At 40.2% G+C, this 12563-nt stretch overlaps 2 protein-coding genes across 3 annotated transcripts; both read left to right on the top strand.

Annotated features, from left to right (window-relative positions):
* Positions 1-217: 217 nt before the first annotated feature.
* pus1 (pseudouridine synthase 1) lies at positions 218-3414 on the top strand. Of its 2 annotated transcripts, none has more exons than XM_085169078.1 (6): positions 218-584; positions 950-1176; positions 1873-2010; positions 2233-2335; positions 2444-3144; positions 3235-3414. In XM_085169078.1, exons 1-6 carry the CDS (start codon positions 521-523, stop codon positions 3265-3267), a joined length of 1266 nt encoding a protein of 421 aa, XP_085025204.1. In that variant the 5' UTR covers positions 218-520; the 3' UTR covers positions 3268-3414. The 2 variants fall into 2 exon arrangements, with proteins under 2 accessions (XP_085025204.1, XP_085025205.1); XM_085169079.1 differs by lacking the exon at positions 218-584 and adding an exon at positions 592-705.
* A 1028-nt stretch (positions 3415-4442) lies between these two features.
* On the top strand, positions 4443-11455 carry noc4l (nucleolar complex associated 4 homolog). Its single transcript, XM_085169076.1, has 15 exons — positions 4443-4709; positions 4837-4957; positions 5055-5161; positions 5465-5572; positions 5747-5896; positions 6002-6104; positions 6250-6284; positions 6373-6423; positions 6505-6616; positions 8745-8805; positions 8913-9023; positions 10428-10591; positions 10692-10774; positions 10969-11082; positions 11172-11455. The coding sequence occupies exons 1-15, from the start codon at positions 4557-4559 to the stop codon at positions 11289-11291; spliced, it is 1593 nt and encodes a 530-aa protein (XP_085025202.1). The 5' UTR covers positions 4443-4556; the 3' UTR covers positions 11292-11455.
* Positions 11456-12563: the final 1108 nt, after the last annotated feature.

Raw genomic sequence — 12563 nt, 5'->3', positions numbered from 1 at the left:
ATTAATAAAAAGTGTAAATAGTCATATCTACCTTTTTGTACCTTTTTTGGCGTTAAATAGTTAATAAAGTTTACATTTAATCTAAGAAGGACAAAGAGGTATATATCGGTTACAATTCTCCCCACAAAGAGTTAAATTCTAATGTCCTTTTCTGTGTTTGTTTTAAATGCTTTATTTTTTCGCGATGACAAGAGCAGAAAGGAGAATGACGACAGTCTCGCGAGATTTTTGTTAGAGGTCAAAGTTGGCTTTTCCATGTGTGCATGTGCCTGTATGTGCAGGGTTTACTACAGAGCGTTTCTGTGGGACATAGCTACAGTTCCCCCCGGTGTTCTTATATGTTTATGAGCGTGGTTATTTAACCTTGTTTAAATATTTAAGAGACCTTTTTAAAGTTGGTTTTAGTTTGTTAAATCCTTTGCTAATACGCGCTAGCCTCGGCTTTTCCGCTGGTAGAGCAGATTGAATCTTTTGCAGTCTTTTTTAGCTGCTATATCTTCTAAAGATGGTTTAGCGTGACATGTTTCGGGTCAGACCGCTGCTGAGTGCCTTAGTTAACCACCGACAGACGTTAAAGACAAACGGTAAGCCAACCTGACAAAAGCTATGTGACAGTATGTGCATTTGCAGTCTCCAGACTGTGGTTGGTTAGCTTCTGGTATCTTAATTCACTCATCCAACCATCGGGAAACAAATGCATCAATGGTAAACATATATATATATTTATGTGTAGTATATTTGTTTGTGAAGGTGTTTTATCACCACACAGTATAGATGTAGAAGGCATCACGAGTGTCTGTCCGATTTTTGCTATTTATTACTATTTTGTTTAGATTTATTACCTTTATATTGTCTTTATCGTACTTTCAATCTCAAAAGGCCTCTCAATCCGTGTATCACAGAACAGGGTAGTAGCTGTCACTGTTCAATTTTTGTGTTTCCTTCACAGGGGGTCTTTATAAGCCCTTTTGCACGATGAGTGAAGGAGGCATGGATAAGCAGACAGCTACACTGTTAAAAAGGACCAATGAGGAAAATGAAGACTCTGCTGAGAAGGTCCAGGCGGCTAAAAGGGTGAAGACAGATGGGGAACACGCTGAAGATGAAAAGAAATATCCAAAGAAGAAAGTGGTCCTGCTCATGGCGTACTCGGGGAAAGGATATTACGGGATGCAGGTATATTCTGCAGTTGTCTTGTTTTAAAGTTTTTCTGCCCTTTACCACACTTTTTTGATAAAAGCTTATTTCGGCTGCTCACATATTCATGAGTCGCTACAGCAGGTAGCTCCATGTGTTTCATTTGGCATTTTTTTATGCCGGATGCCCTTCTGGGGTGGACAATAGAGAATAAATGTAGTTATATACGTTTATAAAAACAGATCTTAGGTGAGCCACACAGTAAGAAGGTCCTGGGTTTGACTCCTCCATCTGGCTATGGATTTTGCATGTTCTCCCCGTGTCTGCGTGGGTTGTCCCTGGGTACTCAGACTTCCTCCCACACTCCAAAGACATGCTGTCAGTGGGTTTAGGTTAATTGGTGATTCCAAACTGTGAATGTGAGTGTCAATGGTTGCCTGCCTCTCTGTGTTAGTCTTGTGACAGATTGGCGACCTGTCCAGGGTGTTGCCACCTCTTACCCTATGACAGTTGGGATGGGCTCCAGCCTCACATATCCCTGAGTTGAATAAGCTGAAGAAAGTCAATGGTTGGCTGGATGAAACAGATCTTAGATATGACACTGGTGGAAACAGATGAAGATCAGCCGCTGCCATCAGTGAATGTCATCATAATTAATGGCAGTCAATGGCACATAGAAAACACTGGCCAATAAAGTGCAACATCCTTATTATTTTCATTATTTATTTATTCCAGAGAAATCCTGGAAACTCTCAGTTCAGGACCATTGAAGATGACCTGGTTGCTGCTCTTATTAAATCTGGCTGCATTCCTGAAAACCACGGTGATGAGATGAAGAAGATGTCTTTCCAAAGATGTGCCAGAACAGATAAGGTATGTGCTCGGTGCACAATAAGAATTTACTGGTCAAAGCTTGGCCAACAAGGCAGATTAGAGGATATGTATCTTTACGTGTTATCTGTCTGTTAATGTTGTGCTGGTTTTATTTCTTGTCATCATGTAATTGTTAATAAAATTAATTAAATTGTGTATTTCATTTTTAGTATTTATTTATGTGTTTAGTTATGTCGTTGACTTTTATATGAATGTATTCAGGGTGTGTCTGCTGCTGGCCAAGTGGTGTCTCTAAAAGTGAGGTTGATTGATGATATCATTGAAAAAATCAACGAGCATCTGCCACCGCAGATCAAAGTGCTTGGTGAGACACTACTTGATATTGTGAATTACAAGTCTAGGTTTTTGGTATGATGAGTACTGTTGGCATGAGTGTGTATGATTTTTTTTTTCTCAACTTTTGAACCCACAGGACTAAAACGGGTGACGCAGGGTTTCAATTCTAAAAATAACTGTGATGCTCGTACATACTCGTACATGCTTCCAACAGTGGCCTTTTCCCCAAAAGACTATGATACCGGGAATATAGCAGCATTTCGCCTGGAACCAGAGACACTACAGAAGGTGAATCGCCTTTTTGCTCTCTACAAAGGCACACATAACTTCCACAACTTCACCTCTCAGAAGGCTCCAAGCGACCCCAGTGCCCGCCGCTACATCACAGAGATGTCCTGTGGTGAGCCTTTTATCCGCAGAAATTATGAGTTTGCAGTGATTACTGTGCGAGGCCAGAGCTTTATGCTGCATCAAATCCGCAAGATGATTGGCTTGGTGATTGCAGTGGTCAAGGGCTATGCAAAGGAGGAGGTGATGGAGCGGAGCTGGGGACATGAGAAGGTAGATGTCCCCAAAGCTCCGGGACTTGGCCTCATCCTGGAAAGGGTTCACTTTGACCGGTACAACAAACGTTTTGGGGGGGACGGGTTGCATGAGAAGCTGGAATGGGATCGCGAGGAGGAGGAAATCAAGGCCTTCAAAGAGGCACACATCTACCCCACCATTATTGAGACTGAGTGTGAAGAGGGCTCCATGGTCAGCTGGATGGCCACTCTCCCCATCCATGACTTTGAGGCCACATCTATTGAAGTGCAAGACGATAAAGTTAAAAAACAGGTATCCAAGAAGATACATTTATTTGAAAATGTTTTTTTAACATTGAAAATCTGTTTTTTATTTTTAAATATAATTGTTCTCTTCCTGCAGGATGATGCAGATGAAGGAAATGACTCTGATTAGGCCACTCTGCAGAAAGAAGATGCATCATCATGTGGGTTTTTTTTTTTTAACTGCTGATACAGATATTTTCACTGGGATTAAATCTTGTTTCTTTTATACAAATGTTATTAACAAGCAAGTAATAAAAGCTTCTGTTCTTTAATGCAACCTGCTTGGTTTCCTAATATTAGTTTACCACTAAAACGACTTTGGATAGCTGGTTTGTTTGATGTTTCTGCAGTAATAACGGGCTGCCTACTCTTGAAAATAGACTCTTAATGCTACAGCGACATTTAAATAGTCAGAATAACTGTGTACTACTGCATACTCAAATAACAACATCAACTTATGACGTTTCATCTCTTAATAATAAGTTTAAATCCCACATTTATGACTTTCTCTGATAATAGCAGTGAGCTGTATTTACAGGACTTTGCAAAAGTCTTGCCCCACTCCTCATTTCTTTATATTTTATTTTCAAGAATAAGTTTTTTTTAAAGTGATCTTCAGCAATAATCCTCCGGACTTTCTGAAGGACTCTAAAGGTTTTTCTTTGGACACTGGTTGCTTTTTCACTCATTGACAGTTCTTTGAAGGAATCTTTTTCAGTTTGTTAAACTATTTAATGATGACCTATGGCTATGTGATTACTTAATGTGGGGAGGTTCAGGAAGAAATGTAAGAGAGCGTGGCAAAGCAAGGACGTGCCAGAAGAAAGATCAACACATCCGTAAGGCAAGCAGTACACAGGGGCGCCAAAACGACCCCAGTGCCTGCCACTACATCACAGAGATGTCCTGTGGTGAGCCTTGAAACAGTAACTTGTTATTCAAAACAGATAATTATGAATTTCAAAATCTTATTTGGTTTTCATATGTACCCATTTTCAGTGATCAAACTTTTTCAACCGTCTCTTGATTTTGCCACATTTTTCAAGTAACCTATATTTGACAACAGCATAATAAAACATGAAATTCTGTTTTTGGTGTGCCACACCAAAATCTTTAGTGTGCCCCATATGGCCACCCCATGAAAACACTCTGGAGGTGCCCCTGGCAGTATATTTAACATAGTACATCTGTCTTATGTGTCCTTCAGTCCACTGTCAGAAGTATAAGGAAAAAAAAGTCGAATCTAATTAATACTATAAAGCAAAAGGTTTTATAAGGGTGCCATATTTCTGGAAGATAGACGAACATCAGTGAGAGAATATGACGCTTCACACTCCTTACCAGCTGATGGCGGTAACGCACCAGTTCCTGCTTTATTACCGGCAGTAAACCTCAAAGAAGAAGCACCAGTCAGTAAACATGGCACCGGCCAAAAAGCGCAACGTGAGTTCGGTAAAAACAGCAGAAAAGAGTGCAAAAAAAGCCAAAGTAGATCTCAGCAAAACCGTCGAGCGTATCCTCGAGAGCAGAAAGCATGCCAACGATGTTTTCGACATTCTCGAGAGCCTTCAGGTATAAATTCCCACACCTAAACATCCACGCTGTACTGAATCCATGCCATTTAGCTAACCTTAGCATGCTCACCGCTGGGCAGCTTTCAGTAAGTGTACGTGTTTGTTTCCTTCGTGTCTGTGTGCAGGCAGAACGAGAGAAGGAGGTTATCAGTGCAGTCGCTGCGTGCAGAGAGCTGTTCTGTGCGCTGCTGGAGAGGAAAGAGCTGTTCTTGGGAAAGCTCCCTGGAGAGGAGGACGTATTGAGCGGTTAGTATACGATTATAACCCGATTACCAACAGCAGTTCTGAGGTGGATGTATGCGTGTTGCTCCTGTCGCCATTTACCTGGGTTTGTCTGGTCCAGGGGGCTACAGCGCCGAGGACAAGTACCGGATATTCATGCGACACCGGTACACCAGTTGTGTTGAGATCCTGTTAGAGCACCTCAGCCACGAGCAGTATGACATCAAGGTGAGCTGTCTCTCTGTGACTTCTCCTTCCGTCGCACGTTAATTAAACTTAAGAGAAACAAATTAATACACGTCTTCACTTTTTTTTATCCACCTGACTGTTAGAACGAAAGGCTCACATTAGACATGTTTGCTGGGGGTTCAGTATCTATTTTGCACAGATGTGTTGAAATTTTCTGTGTTGTACGGGGAGTTATCTTTTCCAGTTTAGCATTGTGCAACTGCAGTTCTTGGGGACTTGAGGGAGGCAATGATATTCATTTAAATAAGAAAAATACATGATTAGATAACTTTTTGGATACAGGAGAGTGCCATGTGCTGCCTGATGAAATTTGCTGCCGGAGAAGGACGGCATCCTCTTGAGGACTTGGACTGGAGTGAACATTACAGCTTCCCAAGGGAACTGATCCAGGTAGCATTTTGGCTATGATTTCTAGGATTAATAAGTATTAATAATTTCTGTGTTCTTTTGGGTGACTTAAGTACTTCTTTCAGCTTATTACCCATGGCAAAAATAGCTTTTCCCGAAAGATACACTTTGTCATTTGTGGCTCCTCCTGATATTTCTTTTTTCTTGTACTGCCAGGCACTGGTGGACAACCTTCTGTCTAAAGCTACAGACAATTCCCTGCTGATCTCCAGGTTCCAGGAGTTTCTCGAGATGGAGGATGTGCGCTATTATGTAATGAGCTCCATCCGGGACAACGTCGGCAAAGTCATGGAGAAAAACAAAGGGGTAGGAAATCATCACCTGTCTGCTGTAGACGTTTACGTGGATGCTTTCTTTCTGTGTTAAAGACATTATGGGATTTGCTAAATACTGCTTGTTTGTTCCTTCCAGGCTGTGGTGCCTGTATATCAGAACAATGTGTTCACACTCATGTCCAGCATCAGCATGCCAAACCAGGAGTCAGAGCTGACCAATTTTATGGTCAAACAGGAAGGTAATACTTTTTAAGATGTGATAATCACAGTGGGAGTCCCTCTGTCTTTTGTCGTGATGATAAATGTCACTGCAGAGGGAGAAAATCCAGTTTGGGGACTTTTTGTTTTTTTTATAAGTCAATAATGGAATTTTTTTTTTCTCAGCCAAGCACGAGGACTGGAAAGCTGCCAAGCTGCATGTAAGTAAAATACTTTAAATCAAATCTTCACATTTCTGTTTGCCAACAAAAAGGTTTTCTGAATGCTATTAGATCTTCTGCCACACAGGGACATAAGCGTGTCTTTGAGAGGATGTGGCTTGGCTTTCTGAAGTATAAGGTAAGTAGATTAGACCAACAGTCTCTTCTCTGTTTTGTGCTCTGTGATATGTCTCATTAATGTTTGATGTTTGTATTGTAGTTGCCAAACAGCATGTATAAAAAGGTCCTGGTCATACTACATGACTCCATTCTGCCGTATATGAGCAAACCCACGCTCATGATCGACTTCTTGACTGCTGCCTATGAAATTGGTAAGTTATTGTGTGTTGTGTGTGCTTGTGGCTCTATGGTGACGGTACTTCACCATGAGGTCGACTGACATCTGTAACTTTTATGGTATTTTCACATCTGGTCTGTGATAGTTTTAGAAGTCTGAACTGTAGTGATAGTGACTGTGTTTGAAATATAAAAGAATCCTAAAATTAAAATAATTTTGAATTAAATAATTAATTTGGTATAAACACAACAAAAATGCTACAGTGCATTATCTACAGCATAAATGTAAATACTCCATAAAAAACACATGAAGATTTCATTATTAGAGTTACAGTGAAGCGATTCTTTAGCTTTGTTAGGTTTAGATTGATTAATGAGAATTTAACAGTGTTTTGCTTTTGGGTTTTGTTTTGTTTTACTTCAACTGGGATTATATCGGCTTGTGCATGGACATCAGCGAACACTAGGGGGAAGTAGTTGTTAGAATATTATTTTTCTAGTTTACTATAGTGACCCCTATAGTGAAATGCCCTCTGACCAAATTTATTGCACTCGGACCCAAGCCTAACCTCATGCAGAGTATAACGCAGGGGTGGGCAATCTCAGTCCACGAGGGCCGGTGTCCCTGCAGGTTTTAGATCTCACCTTGGGTCAACACACCTGAATCACATGATTAGTTTGTTACCAGGCCTCTGGAGAACTTCAGGACATGTTGAGGACCTAATTTAGCCATTTAAATCAGCTGTGTTGGATCGAGGACACATCTAAAACTTGCAGGGACACCGGCCCTCGTGGACTGAGATTGCCCACCCCTATAACGTTATACTATAACGCCTCTCCGTCACCTGACTCGTGTATCTGTTTATCTAGCTCAGGGATGGGCAACTCCAGGCCTTGAGGGCCGGTGTCCCTGCAGGTTTTAGATGTGTCCTTGAACCAACACAGCTGATTTAAATGGCTAAATTAGCTCCTGAAGTTCTCCAGAGGCCTAGTAACAAACTAATCATGTGATTCAGGTGTGTTGACCCAAGGTGAGATCTAAAACCTGCAGGACACCAGCCCACGGGGCGTGGAATTGCCCACCCCTGGTCTAGCTATCCTATAAACATGAAAAATATTTGAGAGCTTTGTGGATTCAAGTTGTTTTTATGTGACATGCTTTTTGGCGGGGCTGTGCAGTATGTACACTTTATATACTGTAATTTTTTAAGTGAACTTGAACAGCAGTTCTCCAAGCACTCTGAAGGTCTTTTAAAGTTTTTCTTTAGTCACTGACTGCTAACCTTTTTCAGTCCAGTCCATGTGCCTAACCATTTACAGAGAAATAACAAACAACTTGGCAAAGAACCTGTTTTAAATTGTCTTTCTGCACTTTGTTGTTAGCACCATGGTCACAAAAATAAATCATGTGTTGTTTTTTTTGTTTTTTCATTTTTGTAGCTGAATCGTAGAAAAATTCCATCAAAATGCTTTTAGCTGAAAACATGGCATATCTCAGCATGGCATGCAGTGTGTTCTTAAAAATATTCAAGGAAACTGGACAAATGGGGGACAAAACAAGACATGGCAGGCTTAAACACCTATCCATGGCAAATGAACAGCATCTGTGTGTGAATGGGTGGATGACTGGATGTGTAAAGCGCTTTGGGGTCCTTAGGGACTAGTAAAGCGCTATACAAATGCAGGCCATTTACCAAATGAACAGCATCTAAAAATCATGTCCTTAAGAAATAGGAAAAAAGAGAGGATGCAACAAAGACTTGACACAGAACCCAAGAGTCCCAGTGACATACGAGGACTTTCAGGAAGCCATTTTTAAGGAAGCAAAACAAGGAGAAAAGGCTGAAGTATGCTAAATTACACAAGAACTGGACTGAACGTCAATGTCAACAAATTTTATGAAGTAATGAATACAAGTTTTATTTCAAATAATTGTCAATGCGTATGGATGAGGTGAGTGTCTACATCTGTAAAGCACGGTGGAGGCTCTGTCATGGTTTGGTGTTGAGAATCTTGTTAGAATTATGAGCACAAAAGTACCATCAGATGTTCAAAAATACTATTTCAGAATTTGAAAGGTGGAAAAACAACACTTTCATATGTTCATCTACAGCTTTGCTATAAAGTGATGGTAATCAGCAGGTTCTTGTCTTCATCGAACAGGTGGGGCAATCAGCCTGCTAGCACTCAATGGCCTTTTTGTCCTCATACATCAACACAACCTGTGAGTGAAAAGCACATTTTTTGTCTCTTTTACTAGATCAGATTATTTACAGTAAAATGGGAGAGATGTGATCACATAAATCAAAAACACGTGTTGTGTGTTTGCAGAGATTATCCTGATTTCTACAAGAAGTTGTATAATCTACTTGAGCCTTCTGTTTTTCATGTGAAGTACAGAGCACGCTTTTTTCATTTAGCCAATGTCTTCCTTAGCTCCAGGTAAGAATTCAGTCACATATTTCAAAATCCTTTTTTATTCATTTACAAATCAGATTCTGTAAAATGTTGGAACATTAAAAAAAAAAAAAAGTAAATTTAAAAAAAAAAGAATTCACTGACTTTTGAGTCTCATAAATCGATATTTTATTCACAATAGAACATAGAAAACAGTTTTAAGATTTTCTATGAAAAATATTTAGAATTTTGAATTTAATGGCAGCACATCTCAAAAAAGTTGGGACTGAGGGGAAAAAAGGGTGGAAAGGTAAGTGGTATTAAAAAGAAATTGCTGAAGGAATATTTTGTAACTAATTAGGATAACTGGCAACAGGTCAGTAACGTGATGGGATATATAAAGAGGATCTTAGAGAGGCAGAGTTTCTCAGAGCAAATTTGCAAAAACAGTCTTTAAATTTTACAGCAATTTCAGAATCGTGTTCCTTGACATACAGTTGTAGGCTACAATACATAAAATAAAAAGATTTGGAGAATCTGGAGAAATCTCACGCTGAAGTCAATACTGGATACCCATGATCCTTGAGCCTGTCATGGAAATCCCTGCATGAGCTTAGGTACAAATCCAGAAATCATTGTCTATGAACATTGTTCACTGTGTCACTCACAATTGCAGGTTAAAGCTCTGTCATACAAAGAAGAAGCCGTATGTGAACATGATCCAATAAAGCCGCCATCTTCTCTTGGCCAAAGCTCATTTAAAATGGACTGAGGCAAAGTGGAAAACTGTTTTGTTGGACATGGACACCACATCCTCCGGATTACGGAGGAAACCATTCAGGTTTTTTAGCACTTTGTTTAGTCCCTGATGGTATGAAGGTGCATCAGTGCCTATGGAATCATCACTGCTGAGAGCAGTGTGTGCTCTCATCCAGATTAAGTCTTTTCCAATTAAAGGCCTTGCATTTTTTTACCAAGACAACGCTAAACTCCATATTGGATATATTACAGATGCATGGCTTCGCTGTTGAAAAGTCACGGTGCTGCACCAGCTGTTAGCTGTTAAAATCCTGTATCAGAAACTTATACCAGCCGCTGCTCTCCTCAGTTCCCAGACGTTTAAAAGAAAGACGATACTACACAGTGGTAAACTACGCCCTGTCCAGACTTTTTTGAAATGTGTTCCTTTTACTCAGTTTAAACATTTTTTATGTTTTCTATGTTCTATTGTGAGTTTATCAAATCTGTAAATTATTGCATTCAGGTTTTTACTCTTTACACAGCATGAATGTTGCTTTGTGGGTGACCTGCTGTTATTTTTATGAGCTTTGGCTGAACTATTTGAGCTGCTAAACAGACCAAATATAAGCATCCTACACTTAAATAATGAGCACGAAAGCTCAGGATCTACATTGCTAAAATGCATGTTCTGTTTTTGGTTTCCTTCAGTCACTTGCCAGTTTACTTAGTGGCTGCATTTGCCAAACGTCTGGCTCGTCTGGCTCTCACGGCACCGCCTACAGCCCTTCTCATAGTGCTGCCCTTCATCTACAACCTGATCCGTCGCCACCCGTCCTGTAGAGTCCTCATTCACAAGCCCAGCGCAGAAGATGGTGAGTTTCAGACTTTTGTAGTTGGGATCGGTGTGTTAACTGTCTGTATGAATTGTCTGTAGGATATGTGATAAATGTTTGCTTTTGTGTGTGGTGACAGAACCTTTTGAGGATCCTTATCTGATGGATGAAGAGGATCCTGCTCAGTGCCGTGCCTTAGAAAGCAGCTTGTGGGAAATTAAGGTGTGCAGGCAATAACTTTAGATTCCCAAAGGAATTACCTCTGTCGCTGATGACAACTGACTTTTGAGTTTTGATATTTCTCATCTTTTTCTCTTTGGGGAACACATGTTGAAGAGATGTCACAAACGATTGAAAGTCCAATTTAAGTGGAGGAGTCACTAAAATGACACATTTTCCTGTCGTCTTTTCTATAGTCGCTGCAAACGCATTACCATCCAGATGTGGCTAAAGCTGCACTGCTGATCAACACACCTTTGTCAGAACAGGAGGATGACATCAGTGAGACACTAGAGGTCACAACGTATGAGGTGATGCTTCAAGAATTAGTTTTCCTCTTATTTCTGGTCAAATTAAATTTGGTTTAGATGAATAAGTTATTTCATTTTCTTTTTCACAGCTGATGGAAAAAGACCTGAAGCAACCTGAGATCAAGAGCGTCCCACTGGAATTTGAAACGGCCACACGGTTACTAAAAGGAGGGGGAGACGTGTTAGGACAGCACTTCTGTCTGGCATAAAATGAGTCAAAACAACGGACCACATTTGCCTTGTTAGAACCTTTTTACACTCGTTCATCTTTTATCTGAAGTGCTTTTCAGAAAGTGTTGCCCAAATTTTCTCCATGAAAATTAGATGCTTTTTTGGGGGACTGAAAACATCAATAAAAGACACATAACTTCAACTTGCATTTTTTTAGTTTGCTTTTTTAAATTCTATATTACTGTCCTCGATGTGTGACTGTTGTATGCCAATAAAAACATTTTCTAGAACCGATGGTCTTTGAAGGCATTGTTACTTGAAATCAAAACTCTAAAGTTTTCTGCTTCCAGTTAAGCAACAAAGTCATTCAGTGCATTGTGTATTTTCACTTAATGTGGCTGCATTTTGGTCCTCCAAAATCAGGCAGGAGATGTTCAATTTGTTATACTGTACTGAGCAAAAATCTCATCACCCCTCGTTATTTTCGGACAGTGGTTGGTTTTTTCGCTCTGGTCCATGTACCTGACCATTTTCAGAGGAACAGTTTTTTTTAAGCCACTTGTCACTGCCTTTGTTTTATGAATCATAACACATACATTTTTTTTTTTAGTTGAATATTTGAAAAAAACAATGTAAAACGTATTTACAGCAGGTGAACGGTCTTAAAGTCATTACTGTCGAAAATGGAAAAGCATCCAGCAAAGACATGATACAAGACCTGAGAGATGTGGCCCTCCAGTTGATCTGTCTAATGTTCATTGAGGTCTCATCAGAAATGGTCTTAGTGGAAGGGTGGCTGTGAAGAAGCCATTCATAATGCAGGGGAATGGGGAGAAGAAGCTGAAGTATGCCAAATTTCACCTGATCTGGACTAAAAACCAATGGCAAGAAGCATTAAGAATCTAGTTTCCCCATTGTGTCATGACAGGGGTACAATAGTGGGGGTCTATAGGCATGGTTAAAACATGGTAGAAACGCTGTCATGGTTTGGGGCTGCCGACAGTGGTGTTGGAGATCACGTCAAAATTGATAAAATAAAGGGGTAGAAAAGTACATTCAGACCTGGATCCTACATGAAAAACCAGCTGGGGAAAGCTGGGAAAAAAGCACACAATGGAATACAGTCATGAGTTGGTCTCCACAGAGCATGAACCTCACATTATTGAAGCAGTGTGGGATCATCTTGACAGAGAATAGAGCAAAAGCCATCCAACATCCAAAGAAGAGATGTGAATTTCCTCCAGAAACCTGGAGAGCTATTCCCGAAAACTACTTAAAGAAAAGAAGAAGAAAGCTGCCTTAGAGAGTTT

Source organism: Neolamprologus multifasciatus, chromosome 7 (assembly GCF_963576455.1).
Source record: "Neolamprologus multifasciatus chromosome 7, fNeoMul1.2, whole genome shotgun sequence".
In the NCBI taxonomy this organism is placed as follows: Eukaryota; Metazoa; Chordata; class Actinopteri; order Cichliformes; family Cichlidae; genus Neolamprologus; species Neolamprologus multifasciatus.
The sequence above is the reverse complement of the archived record's forward strand: the minus strand, read 5'-3'. Positions and strand labels throughout refer to the sequence as shown.

What these genes read in the sequence shown, in the direction of transcription:
- pus1 (XM_085169078.1), top strand. Translation starts at nt 521, where the DNA reads ATGTTTCGGGTCAGACCGCTGCTGAGTGCCTTAGTTAACCACCGACAG. An exon ending in ACAGACGTTAAAGACAAACG is followed by an intron (nt 585 to 949) that starts GTAAGCCAACCT and finishes TTTCCTTCACAG; the next exon opens with GGGGTCTTTATAAGCCCTTT. An exon ending in GATGTGCCAGAACAGATAAG is followed by an intron (nt 2,011 to 2,232) that starts GTATGTGCTCGG and finishes GAATGTATTCAG; the next exon opens with GGTGTGTCTGCTGCTGGCCA.
- noc4l (XM_085169076.1), top strand. Translation starts at nt 4,557, where the DNA reads ATGGCACCGGCCAAAAAGCGCAACGTGAGTTCGGTAAAAACAGCAGAA. An exon ending in GGAAAGCTGCCAAGCTGCAT is followed by an intron (nt 6,285 to 6,372) that starts GTAAGTAAAATA and finishes TCTGCCACACAG; the next exon opens with GGACATAAGCGTGTCTTTGA. An exon ending in GCAGCTTGTGGGAAATTAAG is followed by an intron (nt 10,775 to 10,968) that starts GTGTGCAGGCAA and finishes TCTTTTCTATAG; the next exon opens with TCGCTGCAAACGCATTACCA.